At 33.5% G+C, this 24,635-nt stretch overlaps 1 protein-coding gene across 1 annotated transcript in view; it reads left to right on the forward strand.

Annotated features, from left to right (window-relative positions):
* Nucleotides 1-24,635, forward strand: part of EPHA5 (EPH receptor A5) — a 318,271-nt gene that overhangs the window by 37,069 nt on the left and 256,567 nt on the right. The window contains exon 3 of the mRNA XM_060012452.1: nucleotides 23,217-23,877. Coding sequence (XP_059868435.1) covers nucleotides 23,217-23,877 — 661 coding nt within the window. The remainder of the gene's footprint in view (nucleotides 1-23,216; nucleotides 23,878-24,635) is intronic.

A 24,635-nucleotide genomic window follows, 5' to 3' on the forward strand; every position in this document is an offset into this window, starting at 1 on the left:
CAAAACACTCCTGCATTATAGGGAAACTCACAAACATAAACTGGAAAATGGCCTCTATTCATGATATCCTCTTGTTAATCCTTCTTCTTACCCTAACTGCAATAGACTAGCTAAAGACCTCATCCTTCAAACTGCAGTTTAAGTCTTATTTCCTCAGGAAAGTATGGTTCAAAGATTAACTGTTCTTCCATTAGCAGATTATGCTGTGAAATCCTTTTTCTCTCCATCCCAACCCCTATCTACTTTTTCTCCAGATCACAGTGTGTACAGCTATGTTATCCATACTCATCACCTAGACTAGCTTTCTATCCAAACACTTAATTCTCCTGATCCGCTCCTTTTAGACGACATTCTCTATTGGTCTGTATAAGAAGCCAGGAGCATACATGTGAGCAGAGTTTCAGGTTATTTCTAAAGGGTTATATATGTTACTGTCACCTTCCCTGTGATGTCAGACACCTGTGCACCCACTTACTTCAAACAGCCATTTCCCAATATTATTTCCACCTGTTTCATATTGGGTACTCATGTTTTCCTTTTCCCCATTATGTATACGGAGATTTCTGGGTCTCTATCTAGAGGTTCTCTGTGAAATGATTTACTCCATGTAAAATCTGGACTTAAAATCCTTCTTCTTCTGAAAAAAAATTCTCTGCTCTCATTGATATTTACTCCAGTTTCCATATGTGACTATAATGATTTTTTTTTTTTTACTTTCATCTTCCCATTCATCAATGAAGATGTTAAATAAAACAGCTTTGCGGAGGTCCCCAGGGGCCAAACACCAGGTATTTTCCTAGTGGTTTGATTGCTGTTTATCATGATGTTTTTTTAACCATTCTTCAGCTGTTTTCAATTCATATGACTGCTCCCATGCAAGTCAATTTGAATTAATTTTGCAAGCAAAATGCTTTATGGTTCTGAGTAGATAATCTCCCTCTCCCACAGAGAAAATATATACTGTAATCATCCAGCATTCCTGTTGATTATTTCCATTAAAGGCAGCACAGGGAGAGAGAATGCTCAAGACTCCTCTGGCGTTTGAAGTTTTTTGAGGCTTTTGCTATTCATTGCCTTGTTCTCTCTCCCTCTCTCTCTCACTCTTTTATTTTTCTTTTATGCCACTCACTGTTTGCACTAATGCAGAAAATGATGGTCCATACTGCTCAGCCTGGAATCTCTGTCCTCTGGAGCCTGGGGCTGGTATCTTTGTGATCTTATATACCAACACACTTCCCCCCAAATGAACTGACTTCTCTCTTCGAAACTCCCCAAAAGATTCATATAAATTTCTACCTCTAGTGTTTTGCACGGATTGCTTGAAATACTCCACCTTCCACCCTCCATATAACCCATCTTAATACTAATCATTTTTTTCCATTACCACCTGGAAGGGTGACCACTTCCTAGGCTGAATCAAAATCCAGCACTTCCTGTGTATTGAACACACTAAAAATTAGATATTTGTAGTGTTACCAGTGTTTGTGTATGACTACTGTAAGCTTCTCCAGTGTAAAGACCTTTATGTTGTTATCTCTAGCACGTTGCTCTATGCCTCAAATATAAATTCACATTAATCGCATCTGCCACTGATTGATACATAACTAGGCATCTGAATCTGTCCGAAGTGGTGGTTGTTTAGACGCAAAAGGCTATACATTTTTGGCTAAAATAGAATAGTAAAAAGATACACCAAAGTTTGGATTTAGGGGTTCTTATTTATTTGGTGTCATGTAAGCTTGAACCAAGAATGCTTTATTTTTATTATACAATTAAGTTTACCAAAAGACTATTATGTGCCAAATAGTGAGATTACATTGATATACAGGACTCACTTCCTCTCCTCAGGTAATCAGATAAGTTTGAATAATGTCTCCTAGAGTTGTGAAACATACAGTCTGCACAAACATATACACAACTCTGGGCCCCGCTCTCTATTGAGTTCAATCCAAATTACTAATTTGTATACATATTTGCCTCCATAAAGGCATTATGGTTAACATGGAGACTTTGAGGGCTTCCCTGGTGGCACAGTGGTTGAGAGTCCGCCTACCGATGCAGAGGACATGGGTTTGTGCCCCGGTCCGGGACGATCCCACATGCCGCGGAGCTGCTGGGCCCATGGGCCATGGCCACTGCACGTCCGGAGCCTGTGCTCCTCAACGGGAGAACCCACAACAGTGAGAGGCCCACGTACCACAAAAAAAAAAACCCCAAAAAAACAAAAAAACATGGAGACTTTGAAATCAGCTAATCTAGATTCAGAATCTAACTCCACACCTTACTACCTAATGTGTAACAAGTTAATCACTCTGTGTCTCCATTTCCTCATTTATAAATTATGTATAATACTACATACTGCACAATGTTCTTATGCCTATTAGAATGAGGTAATGATGCAATGTTTAGCACGATGCCTGTTTAACTCACAGAACCCAATATCAATTGAGCTCTTGAAAAAAATGAAACCAAGGGATTGGGCAACCTTTCATGATCTGATGTTCACCTCTCTGGTTCCTACCTTTGACTAGTCATTTCTTTGTTATTTTCTCAGCAAACCAGATTTCTTTGCTTCAGTTTCACATGGCTTTCACTCAATTCCAGATTTGATTGCCTGTATTTAAAAGACCAGCTCAGGCTGACTGGGGATGTTCCAAATTCCACATAGAAAGATTTCCACTTGGTTCTGCTGACCATCACTTATTCAAATATACCCAGCCGGATTGAGGAAGGAGGGTAAAATCATACAGTATAAGTGTAGCTCTAGCTGTTGGTGACCATCTCTGCTATAAGGAGAGCAGCTTAAAAAAAAAAAAAAAAGTTGGTGTCATCTCAGTTAGTGTCTCTTGGGAATTCTGATAAGGAAGCATTTCCCTAAGTATAAAGTTGTTTTCTCATATAAAATTTATTTAGTTATAAAAATAATTACTAATGTGAAATGTTTATTCCAGAAATTTGCAGTGAAATTAGTTGTTTCAGTACATAATTTCCATCATGTTTCTAAAGCCTGATTTCTACAATGCGTATGAATTTTACCCAGCATTCAATAATTTTATTTGAGTGGTCTCTTTGATTTATTTAAATTCTATTTGATAATCACATTTAATTGGTCTATTTGACTTATTTAAAATCTTACTATTGTATGTCCCACTATTCTTATATTTTAGACTGCATTGTAATCAGTGATTCTACATCTTTTGATTACCATCATTCTGTTCTGTAAGACAAATATCCATGTGCCTCCACGCTTCTTTGCGTATTTTGGTATACATCTAGTTATTATGAGTAAGAAGACTAACAGTATCCTATAAGCTCATTGTTTCCTTAGAGGCCAAGAAAATCACCCTTGTGTTTGCTGACCTGGTCCTGAAAGTCCCTATGCATCATAAGCCAAGTCTCTTGTTTAGAAGCAAGTTATAGATACAAAAATATAGACACAAAAGAGTAAGGCAGTCTTTACTGTTGAGTAATAGTTTTTACAATCTTTAAGATAAATTAATGCTTTTCTTGATTGCCTTACATGATTTCAACACTTCCAAAATGTTACTGTGAATATTGAATGCCATAGGTTATGAATCTGAACTTATTCAGAATATACCTTCCAATTCAGCTTTATTTCTTAACATTCGATCTAGGACATATATAATAGAAATGGTGTGCATATGCTTCATGAATCCTTCATGTATTCCACTCCACATTATATACATCCAGACAGGACAGCTGCCAAAGCTGTTGGAGAAGTTTCATTTTAAACAGAGTTTTGTATAGTTGGACATGCATGAACTTTTAGTTGATTATAACATGCAAATATGTAATAAGCTGAAGAATCACGGGCTGTGCTGTGATTACAAATTATTTAAATAATGGAGGATTATTCACTTTGTGTCACAAATAGTTCCAGTCTTCACAGTTAAAGGCATAACGATGAGTATAATCCTGAGAGATAAAGTCATTTCATTAAACAAGCTTCTCTGGTTTACTGTTTGCTTTATTTTGATGCCAGATTGAATAATGGGATTTTTAAAGGTAATTTAACAGTGAAAGTATATTGCATTTATATCATCTTATAATTTTGCAATACTTCTACATTTGTAAAAATATATAGATTGGGGTTATTATGATAAAAGTAGCATATAATTTCAATGCTAATGTCAGGAAAATTAAAATGGTTCTGAAAAGTAATATTAGCATGTCATTAATCTGGAAGGTGGAAGGTAGCTATAATGTCATCAGATGTTGATAGTGTTTCCTAGCTAGCCAATCACCAGTAATTTTCATGGTAGCTTTATTCATTAGTGCACTGAAATTTATTCCTGACATGTACTTATAATATATGTTGTGTTGTTCTTTGAAAGTAGAAATGAGCATGAAGTTACAATATCATACACGCAGTCAGTAAAAGATTGAAATTAAGATTCTCTTATGTACCATCTTTGCAATGTTTGTGTCTTCCTCAAATTCATATGTTGAAATCATGATGCAATGGTATTAGGAGGTGGGACCTTCAAGAGGTAAAATCAAGAGAGTATAACCCTTAAGATGGGTTGAGTACCCTTATAGGAGGCAGGGGAAGTTTGCTTCCTCTCTTTTTCTCTCTCAGCCACATGAGGATACAGCAAGAAAGTGTCCATCTACAAGCCAGGAAGCACAGCGTCATCAGACAGTAGGTCTGCTGGTGCCTTGATCTTGTATTTCCCAGCCTCCAGAACTGTGAGACATAAATATTTGTTGTTTAAACCACCTAGTCTGTAGTATTTGTTGAAGCGGACTGAACTAAGACAGGTGCCAATTTCTGTTTTTCTAAAGGAGTAATAAGGTATAATGTGGTCAGCCACAGAAAAGGCAATGAAAATATGGGAGATCTCTCTCTCCTGCTCATCCCATAAAAAGAATATGTATTTAGTAAACAAGGCAGACTTGTAGGATGCAGATAATGTAAGGAGGGCTAAGACTCCTAAACTGAGGCTTCATATTTCCCAAACTGATGTTTTACTTTAGTAGAGTAGTAGATTTAATAGATTGTCTGAAACAGGAAATTCACGTGTTAAGCCAGAGGGGTTCTATACTCAAGTAAGTTTCAAAAATATTAAATGAAGTAGAATTAGCATATTTCTCTACTTATGCATTATACTAAGCCTTTGTAGATTAATGACCATGCAGGTCTCCCAAATAATTTGATCAAGAAATATTTTACCCACTATATGTATGAACATCTTCATGAAGAATGTTCAGTGGAACATAGTTTAGGAAACATTTTTTTCAAAGAACTTGTTTTCTTTTTAAAACATCTGGATGCAGTGATAACAGAGAAATAAGAATAAAGAAATATATGTTTTCCCTTTGTCATAATGACATATGGAACAGTGCCTAAGAATCACTTTCTTACACATGCCTGGAAATTTTGTCTAAGGCACCATAGTAGCAACTAGCTAGTCTGTCACTGGAAATTACCACCATATTAGTTTCTAATATGTGGCTTATTATAGGATTATTAGGCTTATTATACATTCTTATCGCAGAGACTAGGTGACTTAGATATGCAAGCTATGGTTGGAGAGGATTTCAGATCTACTTTTTCCAAGGGTCAATGAGAGAAATTCCCTTTTCATTTACATAAATGAGAAACAAAATAATTTATTTAGCTCATAAATAAATAATTTATTAGCTCTAGTTACACATCTATATAATATCATTGTTGCTACATGGTAGGATAGAGAATGAAGCCATGTAAAATCCCACAGAAAGTTATATTGAATGAATGTCTTCTAAAAAATAGTGTAACTTTTCCCTTAATCTGAGCATCACACATGCACAAGTGGATTTTCTAAATAACATTTTGATTTGAGATTATATGAGTTTGCATATAACTTTGAAATCATGCTTTTGAACTTAATTTCTTGAATAGTTTAGTTGTTCATCATTTCCTCCAACAAATATTTATCCATCAAACTATGTGCTTAGAATTATACTAGACACTCAGGATACAAAGATGCAAGTTATTCATTGACTTTTTTAAAAAACAAGTGGTAGGGCTGGAGATTATATCATTATACAATTAAATACATAAAGAAGTTCAAGTCTTGTAATAGTTTTTAACAATGAAATTTGAACTCGAAATACAGATGTGTAACATTAAATATTCTATCAAAATAATGAAGTAGCTAATAGCAATGCTGTCTGTGGACTCTGGTGATCAATTTGTATATTCAATGATATGTTAGGCTTCTACTGCGATACTTATAAAACCTCAGAAGTTCAAAAGTATTTTTCATTATTGCAATAAATTCATGTTTTATTTCTCCATTGCCAGTGACAAATTTGTGTCAAGCCATGTTTTACATAATGCCTCTTTTCAAAATGTGAATTGTCACTCAAAGTGTAACATATTTATGTGATATGCAGTTAACATTTATTGAAATACTTTCTTTAAATAAATATTAAAACAACTGCTAACAAACCCACATACTGGATTCTGGATGTTGTCTGTGTAATTGGTGATGCCAAAATCAGATCTACTTATTTTTAACTATAAATTGAATCAGCTATTATATTGTGGACAATTTCTTATCACGTAGCTACAACCATGGAGACAAGCAGATTTTTAAATTTAGCTCATTTTTGCAATGGCCTCCTTCTGTAAATTAGGTCAAGTAGATCAATTACTAAATCTTTCTAGAGATGAGAATATTGACGTACCTCATAGGAGAACTGGGAGAGAAATACAAGCACTGTTTAAATGTTTGATATCTTAATATTTCTCAATGTCATAGCTGGTATCACTTGATGACTGGAGGAGATTAGTTTCCTTCTGTGTTACATAGTATGTGATTGCCTCTGCACATGACAAGAGGTGCATACGGAACATATGAAAATTCTTCATAGATGTGTGCTTTCTATACACATGTAAAAAGGCAAGCAATCATCTTATATATTGTGTTTGATAAATTGGCAGTTTCAGAAAAAAATAGATCACAGGCACAATAATTCTCTTTACACAGCTTTTTCTTCTATTATCTATTATTACATTTAATAGATTTCCCTCTATAACAGAAATCTGTGTCTTTCTTTTACATTCAGTAATTTATGTAGGAGATCACATAAGGGAAATCTTAATAGAGCTTAACATCATAAGGGAAAATCTTTTCTTAGTTATCTAAATCTGAAATATGTTTAGTGCTGTAGTTAATAAAAACAATCATGTGCAATAAACACTGAGCTCCAAGGTGGTCATTTCATCTATATCAATGACTTTTTTTACAGCAGTTGTTTTTATTTATTTATTTTTGTTTTACAGTAGGTCCTTGTTGGTTATCTATTTTAAATATAGCAGTGTGTACATGTCAATTCCAAACTCCCAATCTAACCCTCTCCCCTCTTCTTCCCTGGTGACCATAGTTAATTCTCTAAGTCTGTGAGTCTGTTTCTGTTTTGTAAAGAAGTTCATTTATATCACATTTTTAGATTCTGCATATAAGCAATATCATATCATATTTGTCTTTCTCTGTCTGACTGACTTCACTTAGTATGATAATCTCCAGGTCCATCCATGTTGCTGCAAATGGCATTATTTCATTCTTTTTAAATGGCTGAGTAATATTCCATTGTATATATGTACCACATCTTCTTTATCCATTCATCTGTTGATGGACATTTAGGTTGCTTCCATGTTTTGCTGTTGTAAACAGTGCTGCAATGAACATTGGGTGCATCCTTTTGAACCATGTCTTTTTTTTTTTTTTTACAGCAGTTGTTTTTAAATGTCTATTAAATTTGTTCCTGTTTCACAGATGAAATTATTTTCAGTAATCTGTGTCCTTAAAAACATCTGCTTTCAAATTTATTAGAATATTATGAGACAGATAACAATGGGGTTTATTTTGTTATGCTTTTAAAGGGAAATGCACTGTTTAGTAGCAATAAATGAAAGTTCTTGCCCCCATCTACAATCAGTTGCCCCATCTACTACTCCAATGGGTAGTAACCATACTCTGCAGTGAATTTGTGAATCACTAATCTGAAAGGTATTGAATAATGATACGTAAACCTAAAAGCATTCCATTTTCAGTTTTGGAATGTCACCAAAATTATTTTTGTATTTGAAATAATTCAATAAAATTTTTATCTTATAATTATTTTATCTCTTTCTATTTAACTTTTCCTGAAGTATAACAATTATTTCCACTTTACTTTTACCTGTATTTTCGTAAATCTCTATAGGTTATTTGGCTAAATTCTGTTTTCCTAGTTTCTGATCTGATCACAGTTGGTAATAGTGAAATGTGAGGTTAGCTGTTAGATCATAGATTTTACTTTAATTTTTTGTCCATTAGTCATTAATTACCGATGATGCAAATATATGCAATTTTAGCATTTTCTAAAGTTTTACTTTGAATTTAGCAATTTTGTCAAATAAAACCTTAAACTTTCATTGCTATTTATAATAGCTGCCATAGTGCTGTCAAAGCATATGGTTGTTAAAACACATAGTTCATTTGTTTCTAAGAGCGAGATACTCTGTATCACAATCTTTAATGTGATTTCATTAAGAATTTTTGTTATATTGTTCTATGGCACTCATAATAATAGGTATAATCCATTACGTAACAAGGCAGAAACATACCTATCAGGAAGTCATGAAGCCACTGACCTCAAAGTCTTTCTTTTAATTGAAGTATAGTTGATTTACAATATTGTGTTAGTTTCAGGTATACAGCAAAGTGTTATATTGTTATTTTTTTTCAGACTATATTTCATTACAGGTTATTACAAGATATTGAATATAATTCCCTGTGCTATATAGTAAATCCTTGTTGCTCACCTATTTTATGTATAGTAGTTTGTATCTGTTAATCCCATACTCCTAATTTTTCCCTCCCTCGTTCTCTCCTTTGGTAATCATAAGTTTGTTTTCTATGTTTGTGAGTCTGTTTCTGTTTTGTATATAGATTCATTTGTATTATTTTTACATTCCACATATAAGTGATATCATATACTATTTGAATTTCTCTGTCTGACTTACTTCACTCAGAATAATATTCTCTAGGTCCATCCATGTTCTTGCACATGGTAATATTTCATTCATTTTATGGCTGAGTAGTATTCCATTGTGTATATGTATATACTATGTGTATATATATTCCATTGTATGTATATATATTCCATTGTGTGTATATATACACACACACACACAACACATTTTCTTAAGCCAGTCGTCTGTTGATGGGCACTTGGGTTGTTTCCATGTCTTGACTATTGAAGATAGTGCTGCTATGAACATTGAGGTGCATGTATGTTTTCGAATTAGAGTTTTCATTTTTTTCTGGATAGATACCCAGGAGTGAGGTTGCTGGATCATTTGGTAGTTCTGTGTTTAATTTTTGGGGGGAACTGTTTTCCATGGTGGCTGCACCAATTTACATTACCAAAAACAGTGTAGGAGGGTTCCCTTTTCTCCATACCCTCTCCAGCATTTATTATTTATAGACTTTTTGATGATAGCCATTCTGACTGGTATGAGGTGATACTTCATTGTGGTTTTGATTTGCATTTCTCTAATAATTAGAGATGTAGAGCATCTTTTCATGTGCCTTTTGGCCATCTGTATGTCTTTGCAAAAATGCCTACTTAGGTTTTCTGCCCAGTTTTTGATTAGATTGTTTGCTTTTTTGCTATTGAGTTGTATGAGCTGTTTGTAGATTTTGGATATTAACTTCTTCTTTGTCACATTGTTTTTTTTTTTTTTTATAAATTTATTTATTTATTTATTTTTGGCTGCGTTGAGTCGTCGTTGCTGCATTCGGGCTTTCTCTAGTTGCAGAGAGCGGGGGCTCTTTGTTGTGGTGCACTGGCTTCTCACTGCGGTGGCCTCTCCCGCTGTGGAGCACGGGCTCTAGGCTCATGGGCTTCAGTAGTTGTGGCGCACGGGCTCAGCCGCTCCGCAGCATGCGGGATCCTCCCAGACCAGGGCCCGAACCCGTGTCCCCTGCATTGGCAGGCGGATTCTCAACCACTGCGCCACCAGGGAAGCCCTGTCACATTGTTTGCAAATACTTTCTCCCATTCCAAAGGTTGTCTTTTCATTTTATTGGTGGTTTCCTTTGCTGTGCAAAAGCTTTTAAGTTTGATTAAGGTCCATTTATTTATTTTACTGACCTCAGAATTGTTATGCCTTAGTCTCCATGGAGTGGCTATTCTGAATATACCTAGACTTTGACTTCCAAAATCCTAGAGCCTCCTGTCTCATATAGCTATTTTGGAAGACTATAAGAGAGACTTAATATTTCCTTTCTAGCACTTATCACAAACCTGACATTATATTATGTTAATTATATTATATCATATTAATTTTATTATTGTATGCCACCTATGATAGCATGTTAAATATAGGTATACTTTAAGAAACATGCAGTTGTCTTTATTGTTCACTGTTGAGTCTCCAGAGCATATGGTGATCAATGTAATTGTTGAATGAATGAATAAATAAATGAATGTGTGGTAGGAAGAGAAACATTTCCTCATTTATAAGAGTATGGATTTAGATCCTTGGGATTGTCGCAAAAGAGCTATGATCACCAGACCTCCTCAGTTATATCTTAAATGTGCTTCTCATAGAAAAAATATCATATATATTAATTATATATGTATGTTGATAGCTATTTGTGAGACTTATGACCTAGGAGCCCAACCTCTTTTAATAAAAGCTTTTTATTATGGGATATTATTTCCAAGATTCAGATAGGTTAGTTACAAATAATATGGGAGTGCTACCTTTTCATAAGCTAAACTGCCTAAACCCATGTTATCCAAATCAGTTGATAATAAATTGCCATAAAATGACTATATGCCCTTAAAATTAAATATTAATACACTATTTGTTTGCAGCCTTCCTGAGTTTCTACATGACACACCAGCCATTCTTCTCTTATTAATAATTGAAATTACATGAACTTGAAGTTCAAATACTGTGCACAGTTTACTTCGGAAGCCACACCAAGTCCATTCTAGGAGACATCATTCATTCCTTCCTTTTCATAGGCAAAACCCAACAGGCGTTTCCTAGAATATAGACTAGTTATGCCACTCATCAACCAGTGATTGGAAAATTAAATTCAAAGCACTCTCTAAATCAAAACCTATAAACTACCCTCTATTATCACTTATGTTTCATTAAAAAAGAGAATTCTAATACTAAAAATAATAAGCATATAATCCCCAAATAAAGAATAATCCATTAAATTGAACAAATTGGGTTTTATGAAATACCTACTACATTTTTCTCATTTCTTTAAGAATTAGTGAAGACTTTGTCACAGTCCATTGGTTAATATTTGGAAATGGTATAAAATTTGTATCTTCACTTACAGACTGAAACACTTTAAAACACTCCAGGGTTTTTAAAAATCTGCCATGCTTCCTCTGACTTGAACGTAAATTCACCCCAGTCCATATGTGAACATATAAACAAATTAAAGTGTAAGTGTTTTTCTAGAAAACCTTTACATTGCTAAGGTGTTTACCATTCTTTCTAACTCAGGGTATGCACCCAGACCCTAGTTGGTAGATTGAATAAAAAACTGTTCTAAGTGTAAAGTTCATCTTTGAAGAGTATACAAAATAAATACTGTTTAGAATTGATTCTAAGCAAAAAAAAGTTATTTTTCTGTAGAATTAAGCTATCTGAACACACTACAATTACATAGGACTAATATGAGGATGTCTAGAGCAAGTTGGGCCTGACTGAATAATTTTAACCTTAAGATTCCCATCTAAGGTTTAATCGTACTCCTTAGGCTTTAGCAAAATAGAATCTAAGTGAAACTTGAATCTGAGAACTTAATGGACTATAGACTCTCCTTTGAACTCCGAGTACTGATAGTAATGTTCATGCCCAATGCACTCTTCCTTTGTTTTTCCAAATCTCTAACATACTCAGAAACACATCCACATACAGACACACAGATACGCACAACCCAGTACTAGATACAGAAAAACACTTAGAAGATGTCCAGAACTAAATATGTCAACATGCTAGGAGTCATAATAAAAATATCACATGCTAGAACCCTGTGAAAGGGTTTTCTGGAATTAAACCAGTATTTGAACTCTTCTTCCTATCCCTGGGGACCTGACTTTATTTCTACTTCTGGATCTTAATTTTTTTCCTGGATTATGATTTCTGAACCTTTCTCACTTTTTGGTGCCCTCTTTCATTTATTCAACAAAATAACACTTACTGTAAATCTATTTTGTCCTAGTACTTTGTACATTATAAATGGAGAAATGAAAGACAAACTCCATGCTGTTCATAGTCTAATGGAGAAAACAGGCTGTACCTATTAATTCATAAGCATTATCATTCACTTACTATGTGCCAGTGACTGTATTTGGCATTGCAGAATCAAATACAGATATCTTATCTCCACTTTCAAATGGTTTAAAGCCCGGATTTTAATACATTTGTTTGTTCCATCCTACTTCTGGCCGCAGTAGTATTTGCCTTTCCTGGGCTTAGATGTCTTCCAGGTTGGTGCATATTGTCATAGCGAGCATAAGTGAAGAAGGAGGCCATTTATGTAAACAAGTGATGTTCCCCAATGGTTTTATTTCATCTTTTCTTGTTTAACCTTATTAAACATGATGGCAGTCTTCATTATTCAAGCTGGGCTATATATTCTGATTAAGGGGAGTATCACTTTTCTAAGACCGGTGTCTGAGGTTAACAATTACTCTATTGCTTTTCCTAATGAGTTTCTATATATCATGGAAAAAATGGAGACTTGGTTCATAGTGATACCCATGTAAGTATTGAAGCATGCTACTCCTTGCTGTTTCTCCTGCCTATCTGTAAGGAGGAAAGACCATATCACGTTGTGTTTTTCTTTGTTCCCACATATGGTGAAGGCATTGAGCCCTTTATAAGTTAATACAAATCCATTATCTGATTCCTCAAGTTTCCTGGGTCATTTTCTGAGTACATTTCTTTAAATTTTTCCTTATTGCTGAAACTCTTAATTTCTTTTCTGTTTTAGCATGTCTTTAGCCAAACAAAACTGCAGCCAACACCATGGGCTGCTTTCATTTTACAGTAATAGATGTATAAGCATTCAAGAACTGAAATACTATTTTGACTTTCATTTATATTTAAAAAAAAGGGTTACATAGACCAGCAGATAGGAGATTTTGAATGATCATTCATTCTGTGTAACTGTCATAGACAAAATGTAAAAAAAAGTAGATTAAAAAACTTTAAAAAATTAAAGTGTAAAATAGGTCTCTACTAAAATGGTCCTAGTTTTCTCACAGAAAAGGAAAACTGAATGAGATTCAAGAATCATGAAGGAATATCACATTAATTTGATTTTTAGTATATTTAAAAGAACACTGTGTATTTAGATTACAATTGAGGGAAAGGAAACAATTCTTTTTAATCCAACTCAAAATTTTTTTCTGTATATTTCTAAACCTGAAACTTGGGCCTCATCTGGGCCTTATACTAAGAGAAGGTATAGTTTTGAACATTTTATTTAGCTTTCTAGAATATCTGTTAGCTATTAACTATTAGTTGTGTAGCAAACAGAACAATAAATGGAAGTCAGTGACAGTTATTTCCTATAATTATGGATATATCCTTTATCATATACAGAGTCCTGTTTGCTCCTCTACAAGTAGACACAGATATATCAAATATTATCTAAGATTATTTAGGCTAAAAAATTCTACGTTTCTGTACGATAACTAGACTTACTTGTTATCTACATTTGCTCCATTTATGCTTCCTATTACTAGAATATATTGGTGAAAGGGATTGTGTTGATAAGCAGAGAAAAAGGCAATTAAAAACTTGTTTCAGTTTTAAGATTAAAATCCCAATGCAAAATTAATTTCACTATTCCCATTTGTGGTCACTAACCTAAGGAAAAAAAGGCCTCAAGATGATTAAGGGACAATCTAGGAAGATACAGAAAAAATATAGGCAGAAGATTCAAGTAGGAAGAACAAACATAAGATTTCTCTTCCCTACTGCTGTAATTTCACTAATGCTGTAAAGGTTTTATATTTGCCTAGAACTCTTAGCATTCTCAGAAAAATGCATTTTCACAGTAATCCTCAAATTTAAAAAATCCTCAATAAAATGCAACAAAATATTTAGATTGAGTTGATAGAAAATTTCTATAAATATTAGTCAATCACTGTCTTCAACTAGCATGCCCTGTTATAAAACTCTACAGTTTAATGTAGGTCAAAATTAAATTTGCATTAAACTAATGATCAAAAACATGTAAAAATGAATGCTAAAAATTTGGAATTGCCATCTTAGAACTATCACTAAACATTGAAAATGTTCATATTAAGTTTTTGGTAAAAATGTGTACTTTTACTTAAGGAGCTGTTTTTGTTGAGAGCAGTTTTTTGGTCAGAAAAGACTCAACAAATTCAGAAGGAAGAAACTGCAGCGGATCCCTGGCTGTTCCTTCTTTTACTTCCACGTCAAAGAGAGAAGCCCTGGGGTTCTGAAAAATAAAGTTGTTCTGTATGGAAGTTATAGCTTCTGACTGGACAACACAGTAACTGTATACGCCCTCCATTTCTACAGTGTTGGTAATATAGCTATGGCAAGTGGATGCTGTGAACTTTAGTCTGTGATGGCAATATAATCACTTAAACTTGAATAAACTCAAAGCCCTAATGTGGCTGTTTTCCAACAAAAACTGAGATGGAAATTTGTGTTGAATAGCCACTGATTACAAGAACGTGATTAACATGAGATATGGAATTGATTACGGGTGCTGTTGTGAAGGCCTACACCAGAAATGTAATATCTTCTATTGAAAAATGAGGGCAGCATAAAGGCCAGAGACCACAGACAACATTATGTTTTCTGGTATATTTTATAGGCTGGATAAATAATCCAGAGTTGCAAATGATTTACTGAAATCTTTTTTTTTTTTTTTTTTTGCCAGAATGGCAAGTGTATAATTGTATCTATTTTGCCTGAAATGTTAAGTGCACCAGAGGTTAGCACCAGAGATTAATCTACTTTATTTTCATTAAATTGAATCCCAAGTGAAATAGTTCTTTTCCTCATTTACTGAAGCGTTCATATTGCTTTGAGAAGAAGACTTCTTCACATAATTCTTAGCTATTTATAATAGGACAGTATTTATATTAAAGATAGTAGTAATGTCACTCTAAAATTTTAAAGTGTTATTGAGAATATGTATATTTAAATAACACTCGGAGGACCATTTCTAGCATCTTGTAATACTGTCATGAAAGAATTCTTCATTGTGAGTGTATGTGTGTGTGTGTGTATGTGTGTGTGCAACATAGAAACATGACTCATTAGATCTTAAAATCTCCATGGTAAATCTGTACTTTTACTTATTTAAGTATGTAATTGAGATCACAGTCATCTCTTTAGAAAGATATAAACTCACAGACTATGTGAACTTTTGTAATCGTACACAAAAGATTATCTGTATTACCACAGTTTTACAAGTTATCAAATGTTGGACTGCCTACCTCTTGGTATAACAGGATAGAAAATATACAGTGCTAAGCTACTATCACATAAAAATGGAGGTGTCTCAATGTATTGTATAAAATGGAACTAAACTAGATCAGTGGTTTATAAATCTATTTTTAGCTGCTCCTTTTAAAATTTTAGTTCATGGCACAAAATTACTGACAAACTAGATAACTTGTCATATTTAATGGGACTGCTTTTTGATTAAACACTGATGAGATCATTTAAGATTTTAATTCAGTTTATTAATTTGTTAATTTCAGACATACCTATTCACTTAGCTCATTCTGCCTTTTAAAATTATTATTGACAAGTTGATGTTTGAATTTGTTTTCCTAGGTAAACTTTTCAGGAAAAAGCCAAATAAAAGCTTGAAGTATTCATGATATATTTTAACATTTTATGTAATGTGAAACTGTTTAATATATACCATCTTAAAAGTGGAATAACAACAAATATATAAGCCGTTATTATATGTACATTTTCTTTTCTGTTTTTAAATTATGTTCATTATAATATTTTTCTAAGAAATACCTTTTTGTTTAAATCATAAACTTCTCTGTCAACATTTTACTAATGTACTTTTGATTTTTCCAGTCTCTATGTCATTTCTTGTGCGCTTGGATATTTTTTAAAGAATAAATGAAGAAAGAATCCATATTTTTTCTTTCTTTCCTTTTTGAAAAAAAAATTACTGACTGCAACATTAAAGAAAAAATTATGAATTGTTTTTCCAGGTGAAAAAAATCTCCTCTTTACCATTCATATTTAGTGTTGTAAGCAGATGCTCAATTGTCTACAAATTTCCCTGTGAAAGTACTCATATAAACTTGAAAGTTTTCATCTCTATATTTCTCAAGTGATTTCGTTTCACAAATTGAATTTGAGCCCATAAATACGTGTACTATTCTATGGGCAATAAAGTAATTGACTTCAGCTTTATTTCATACATAGAAAATTAATTGACTCATTTCTAGCAATATTGCTACATCATACTCATGAATTTTAAAGATGCTTTAAACAGCTCAAACACCTATTTGATGCAATCTTTTTTTCCACTAACATACTATTGAGGAAATGTAACAAGATAGTTAATTCAAATGATTTTTGCTGAAAGTTGATACATTTTATCATATTTATTTTACTAAAAAACATAGCTATTAAAGAGATTGAATTTCTGAAACAGAAACTACTACTACATATTTATTTCTTTTTAAACCATTTTGCCTTGTGGTTGTGCATAAAAACTGAGCTACTTCTCTTGGTCAATGGACTTGTGTGGTCTTGATCAAAAAGTCAGTAAACTGACCAAGGAAGGATGGGTGCTAGAATTCTACAAGAAAGGTCCACAATTTTATCTTTTGAAACATAAATACCTAGTTCATTAGGTAATGAAACATTTTCTCTTTTGTTGGTTAAAATGACCTCATGTGCCAGTATATTTTATGCATTAAAATTTTAACCCTTCAAAAGGAGCAAATGTTAATTAATAACAGGGACTTCCGATCTTAGACATTAATTTGGCACTAATTAGTGTATCAATCTCTCTGGATCTCAGTTTACTTCTCTGCAAAATGATGTGGCTGTGTTCTGTATGATTGTGTCACGCATATAGTGTGTAATGAGAAAATTAATCTTCTCAAATGTAGGTTGACTAGCTGTAGCTTGGACCTATTCTTCCTGTATTGTATTATAGTCTTGAGGTTTTCACACGTTCTATGATTACCTTTGAATTACAATAAAATTTCTTTCAAAGCATTATGACCCAAGGTAAAGTTTGGTCTTCTACTTGACTCTCACTGTTTAAGCATTTGGGCAGCCACTGGGCAAGCAGGTGGACTAGGCACTCATATTTGTGTTCAACATGCACTGGTCTTAATAATACAGTATTTCTTTCTAATGAGGAATGGCCTCTAGTGGACAGTAACACATCAAAGGTAGTAAGAACAAACAAAAAAGTCTGCCCCAACAATAATAGGATTCCTCATTTTTTCTGCCATTAATCATGTTCCTAAGTCATTTATTCTTTAAGGATTTTTCTGGTTCATTTTCTCTCAGAGGAATTGTCCTGGATTGAATGTATTAGGTAATGGCAAACTTCTGCATGCACACACAGACAAATGAGCTCAATTGTACATGCAACAGGGAGGAAAAACATAATGATTTTATGTAAACATAGCAAGTCTTATAAAGTATTAGGGGGAAGAATATTCATAATAGTTTATCATGCACATGGGAAAAATGAGAAAATAAGCAATTCATTTAGGTTCTTATTTGAGTATATTTTACCTAATTTTAATCAAAATTAAAATTAGGTGGCAAAATTGAAAAAAAATGAAATAATGAAACTAAAAATCTGATATTAAAAATATAAATTACTATAAAAAACTGGACATTAATAGAAAGAAAAACAAAAGATCTTTGGTGTGTTTGAAGTTTCTGATTTTTTATATTGTATTTCATTTGATTCTTGCAAGAGCAGGAAGCTTCCAGAAATTCTAGACTTTAGGTAAACATATGATGCGGTAGCAATTGGAATGTTTTGCTCACTAGTTAAAATGGGTAAAATGCCCGACTTCCGAATTTGAGCACATAGTCAAACTCTTTCCCAGGCAATTTCTAAGATCATGGAGAGGTACTACTGTTTTAAGAACAACAGTAATTAGTAATTTGAGGTCAGGATATCTTCAGTGAAGTTAGCAAACACACTACACACACACAAAGAAAATAAAAAATAAATGATATCTAACAATATTTCAAATAAAATGAGAAGCCTAGAATTGGTTTCTTTTGGAGCATTTCAAAATGCATTATACAAAATATTGTGATATTAAAGGATAATGGACAGTTATCCCTATATTCAAAGAAGCATTTATGTGGTAAGCAAGGTTTGTTACAAAGTTATGCTTCGGACACTTCAGAGTAAAGCTGGGAGCAGTTGATTCCTAGCTATATTTTAACATCACTCTGCCAAAGAAAATCATTAAGATGGTCCTAATTTTGTTTGACTGAAATAGGGGAGAAGGTATAGTGCCACTAACTGATATGCTACATCCTGGGCTTTTAATTTGTATCGAATGTTGAAGAAGGCTAGTGAATGAAAAATAAAAACTGATATGTTAAAACATTTCGTGCTAAAAAATATCTAACATATCTAAACTAAGCTGTAAGTTATAACTGGGAAAATGTAATGCTAAAGAAAAAGAGTCCTATAGGTTAATATGAAAACTAAACTAAAAATAATTGTATGATTAGAATAAGCAAATGTCTTAAAATAAATTTTCTAGAGGTTTTTACTGAAGACTAATTTTCAAAAATATGAACTTATAAACTTTCCTTTATTTGAATATATAAAGTTCAGACAATTTACAAAATTTATTTTTCTTCAAAAACAAAAGGCAAATCATATAGTCATTTATTTACCATGTTTGAATTATTTCAGATTTCATATTAACATATATCTCTGGACTTAGGAGGGATATGTATGTGTTTGATATTAATTCATTCATTATAAAATATTTACTGAGTGCCCTACTCTGTGTCCTGTGGTGTCAGACTCTGAGGTATAGTAGAGAAAAAGAAAATTGTCTTTTCCTTCATATCCATGTTTAGAATATTAAGTTATATATAGGGAAAGAGAGAGAGAGAGAGAGAGAGAGAGAGAGAAAGAGAAAGAGAAAGAAAGAAAGGAAGGAAGGAAGGAAGGAAGAAAAGAAAGAGAAAGAGAGAAAGAAAAAAGAGAAAGAAAAGAAAGAAAGAAAGAGAGAAAAAGAAAGAGAAAGAAAGAGAAAGAAAGAAAGAAAGAATTATTATTCACGGTTACATCATGTCTGAAAAAAAAATGTGAATTTAGTATCAACAGAGTGGAGTAGCAATCAATGCAGTGAATCAAGGAATCCCACACGCAAACCCAGACTTCAAGGACAGAAACATGCTAATAAGAAGGCAGAGGTACAGACAGGCAGAGGGGATACTCAGATGGTATCAGGGTGGTATTTTGTGAGCTTGGGAAAATCTGGTCTTCGGTTTTCTCATTTCTAAAATGAACAATAAGACCAGGTCTTTCAAGGCCACTTCCGATGTTTTATACTCGATATTAGATGACTGGGATAGAGGGTTTCAGTTCTCACTCGAAATTATGGTAATCAGTATGCCAGCGGTTAAGTCTTGGTTTATACATCTAGATACTGTAAGAGCTGGGACTAATTCTAGAGCTCCAGGCTGATAATCTTTCCTCTGTACAAGACCAGTCAAGTATTTATATGCAGGCCTCTACTACAAAGTTTCTGACCACTGTACTTTAGCCTTAATAAATTAATCTCTGTATAGATGCATAATAATGAAAACAGAACTAGATAATAGGCACCCCCATAACTTGAAAGGTCAAAATCGACCCCGTTTGCTTGATGATTCTTTATGTGTATTTGGGGACACAATGTAAGGGGAGATTTTACTTTAGGCTGTGTCTCCTGAATCAGTGTTTTAAGTTGTGAAAGTAAAAGAAGTGATATATAAGCTAGGGGATTGGAAATGAAATCAATGCTAACAAGATAAGAGGCAACAGGAGCTTGGGGCAAGAAAACTAACAGGGCAATGAGAGGCAGGCAGGGAGAAAATAGTTCTTAATGGCTTTGGGTAGGATAAGTGGGTAACTCCATGATACACATACGGATCTGAAAATAAATCTTTTTTCTTTTGCACTTCTCTGATCAATGTGGCTGACTTGTGATGCCTGGCCAAGCATGGGATTAGAATGCAACTGACTTGGAGTTCTCAGTGGCCAGTGGGAAAAGGAGCAAGCCCAAGCATTTGAGAGAGAAATCAAGCCAGCCCAAGCTGAGTGTGTAACCAGTTCTTTAATATTAAGGCAAAGAAATAGGAATGAGGAGGAAGCAAACACAAAGAAAAAGCCTGGGCTCAGAGGGTGGGTCTTGAGGAGTAGCCAGACCTGAAGAACAGAGCTACACCAACTATATTATGTTCAGTGACCATGCCTCCAAAAGGCCTAGGCACCTCATTTGTAGTAGTCAGCAAATATTTTATTAAACCATGGGATCATAGGAATTCCAACAAAATTAAACTGAAAATATTGTGTTTTCTGTCTGTGCCCTTCATTAAATTAGGGTAATCTCCTTGACCTGACATTTGCGAAAGCATCTAGGAATATACCTGCTGTGATCTTAAGTTCTTGATGAGTATTACTTTCTGTTCCATCTCCTTGTTTCTTCTTCCTAAATAAGATATTTGCTGAGAACAGCAGGATGTCTCCTTTGTATTAAAAGGGAAGAAAACTTTGAAGAATTCAACGTTTTATTTCAGCTGGTCAATCTAAAATAAATGAAATATTTTTGCTTGTTTCTTAGTGTATTTGTCTAAATAGGAGCAGATATTTATTGGAAATGTGTATATATTACCTTTCTGATTCTCTGAATGGCTTATAGCCATAATTATTTAAATGAAAGTCCTCCTATTCATGCATTAGAAATAGAAAATGTGAGCCTTCATTTATATTTTGGACACTTGAAAAGAAAAATAAATAAAATCCGACCATGATAAATCCTAACATCAAAGAAAATTACAGTTTTTCCTCTTCTTAATTGAGAATATTCAGAGAAGTAATATGCCTATACACATACTTTGAAATTATCACCCGAAGCAGTAACTATTAAGCTGTCTTGTCAAGTGCTGCTTGGCTTGCATTTTTAATAATATCTGTGGTACCTTGGACTTTGTACAAAGACTGTGAATTGCTTGCCTTATAATCTTGGAAGATGCTGCTATTCCAATTCCTTTTACTTGTCCAATTCCTTTGACTTGCTAACCGGATCCTATTGGAATATGTGACGCAGAAATGAGTCTTCCATAAATGATTTAAGGCCAAGGATTTGAAATATGTTTCTATTTTGCATTGGAGGACTATTAAAAAATAAGAGAATCTAAAACAGAGATAACGTAGCATTTCGGTTTTCCTTTTTCAGAGAAGAGTTTTTTGATGCTCTTTTCCAATTTACTAATGCAAAGAAAATACATTTAATTAATCTTCTTACAGTAAGTTGATCATTTTTGTTGTTTTCGTTTGGTTAGCTGAGGTGCTTGTTTCCATGAAATATTAATCATGACATTCATTAAGCATTTATAATAAACGTATTGATACCTGGATGGCTTCAGGAAGAAACTGTAAGTAGTTTAATGAGAGAGAAAGCTGGTTTAGAAAATCAGAGGCTAAGTACAATTTAGATAAATTTTGAGAGAGGACAAAAGTGAGATTAAATTAATGAACTAAGGTTTCATGTAACACCCTAATGTGAAAGTTGTTAGGTAAGATACAACCTTGATGTCTCTGTGATTTTAAGGAGCTCAGCAGTTTTCCCTCATTAACACCTTTTACTTCTGTCTGTCTGATGGCAGCTAAAACTCTGAGAGGGGCCATCTGAGGTATATGATTTATGTGCATCCCTTGTGATGCCACATTTTCATATCTTTGTCATTTCAACAGAATCAAAAAATAATGCTCCATTTAATTTCATGTCTAACTAAATGAGGTTCTGTGAAGTTAATACTTAATGTCTGAAATCACATTCTGGATTTATTGAAAGCCAGTGTGTATGGTTACATTGCTCTGTGTGTTTCAGGACAATTTTTAAAGATTTAAAACTATATGTAGTTTTATTCACACAGATTGTAGACAGATTTTTAAAATTTCTTATTATAATAACCTTTATGAAGAAGAAAAATCTGGTTTTACACTGTTTAGAAAGTGGTGTGGTGCATTGACATTCTCAAAACCGTAGTATTTTACTAGGAAAGAGATAGGTTTAGATCTCTTCTTTGGCTGAATAGTATTTTGGAAGCTATATAAATCATACTTAATTTTTCTACATCCTGTGTATATTCAGAACTTCTAAGGTCATTGTGCATAAAATAATGCATTGGTAAGAAAGAATAATGCATTCCCAGGATATGTATAACAAAAAAATCTTAGTATTTGAAATGACAAGGCTCTCAGTATTACTAATCTAAAATTTTTATCTCTATTTTCTGTCTGTCTCTAGGTTTATATTTGTGAATAAATGTATGAATAAACACTTAGTTATCCAACTGTAAAAGATTCCTAACCAGATTGGTTCAATGAAATAAACATTTATTATTAATTTTAAACTAATGAATTTTCTTTCAAGTTTTATTACATTGTTGTGTTATTATTTGTAACCTGCCAGGGTTAAATAAATGTGGATTCACGTTACATTTTTATCCCTTCTTTTCCACATTTATTGCTTTTCTTCTCATTGTCATTTTTAAAAAACTTGTACTTCCTTTTTTCTTTCAAACTTTATCTACCCTTTTTCTTTCAAACTTTCTTCCAAATATATATACTTGCCTTTCACTGCTTCTTGTTAGTCACATCCATACTGAATTTTCTTTTACTATTACTCTGAAATACATGATTTTTTTCTGGGGAATATCATTTACATATCTTCATGCTTGAGTTACATTGGAGACAATGACTAATACTTTACTTAATTAAAAAAGGGAAATAATTTTTAAAAATTTTCATGGTATAGCTCCTTCTCTCAATACTGTATATTGAGGAAGCAGAAATTTTACACCTGAATTAGTTTTCTTTGACTATTTTTGCTGGTTATTTTCTAATTGTCTTTTAATTTTTTTGTCCTTCTATTATATTACACAGTGGGAAGAGATTGGTGAAGTTGATGAAAATTATGCCCCTATCCACACATACCAAGTATGCAAAGTTATGGAACAGAATCAAAATAACTGGCTTTTGACCAGTTGGATCTCCAACGAAGGTGCTTCCAGAATCTTCATAGAACTCAAGTTTACTCTGCGGGACTGCAACAGTCTTCCTGGAGGGCTGGGGACCTGTAAGGAAACTTTTAACATGTATTACTTTGAGTCAGATGAGAATGGGAGAAACATCAAGGAAAACCAGTACATAAAAATTGATACCATTGCTGCCGATGAAAGCTTTACAGAACTTGATCTTGGTGACCGTGTCATGAAACTGAATACAGAGGTCAGAGATGTAGGACCTCTAAGCAAAAAGGGATTTTATCTCGCTTTTCAAGATGTGGGTGCTTGCATTGCTCTCGTTTCCGTTCGTGTGTACTATAAAAAATGCCCTTCTATGGTACGACACTTGGCTGTCTTCCCTGACACAATCACTGGAGCTGATTCTTCACAGTTGCTTGAAGTGTCGGGCTCCTGTGTCAACCATTCTGTGACAGATGAACCACCCAAAATGCACTGCAGCGCTGAAGGGGAGTGGCTGGTGCCCATTGGGAAATGCATGTGCAAGGCCGGATATGAAGAGAAAAACGGCACCTGTCAAGGTAAGAGTTTATCTTTGGATCTGCAGGGGTTGTCTGCTTCAGTTGGATCATGTATATGTATTTCTTCCAGTGATTATGAGCAAACGACCTTTTACTTTGCTAATTTATGGAGATTATTTCTCTTCAAGTTTGATTTCTTTCTTCTCAGAATCTTAAAACTTCTGGCAATGATGAAAGATTTAATGTAATATTTTATTGGATATACATAATTATCAGAATGTCTTACTTGCAGTGTAATATTTCATATGCATTTTGTTTTCAGAAGTTTTATTTTTGGACAGCTCAGATCAAGGGATTATTTCTTGGTATATAACTTTCTTTGTATGATTAGTGTCTGCTACTTTATTGCTACTTTATCTCCATGAAGAGAAAATAGTACTCTTTACTCGTTATATGAAATTCAAATGTAAACCTTCGATGAGACTTGTTTTGGCATGCTTTTAACTGCCTTTTAAAATTTCTTCAGATATAAGTTCAGCCACATGAACTTCATTGGAAAATATGTGTAAGGTGACAGGACTTAGTTTACTGTGTTGTTTACATATAATGGCTATTACATGCTTGCTTTTAAGAATTTCCAGGTCAATTTTAAATGCCTACTAAGTAGAAGCCAAGCAAATAACTGTTTGGAGATAGAGCCAATACAGAAAGGTCATTTCAAAGCAATTTGCACTTGGAAATTTTTTTGTTTTAATTTTTCTTTTAAATTGAAACTTGATCATGCATGCCTCCTTCTTCATCTGAAAATACCCTCATTT

The sequence above is a fragment of the Delphinus delphis genome, chromosome 5, assembly GCF_949987515.2.
Source record: "Delphinus delphis chromosome 5, mDelDel1.2, whole genome shotgun sequence".
Lineage (NCBI taxonomy): Eukaryota > Metazoa > Chordata > Mammalia > Artiodactyla > Delphinidae > Delphinus > Delphinus delphis.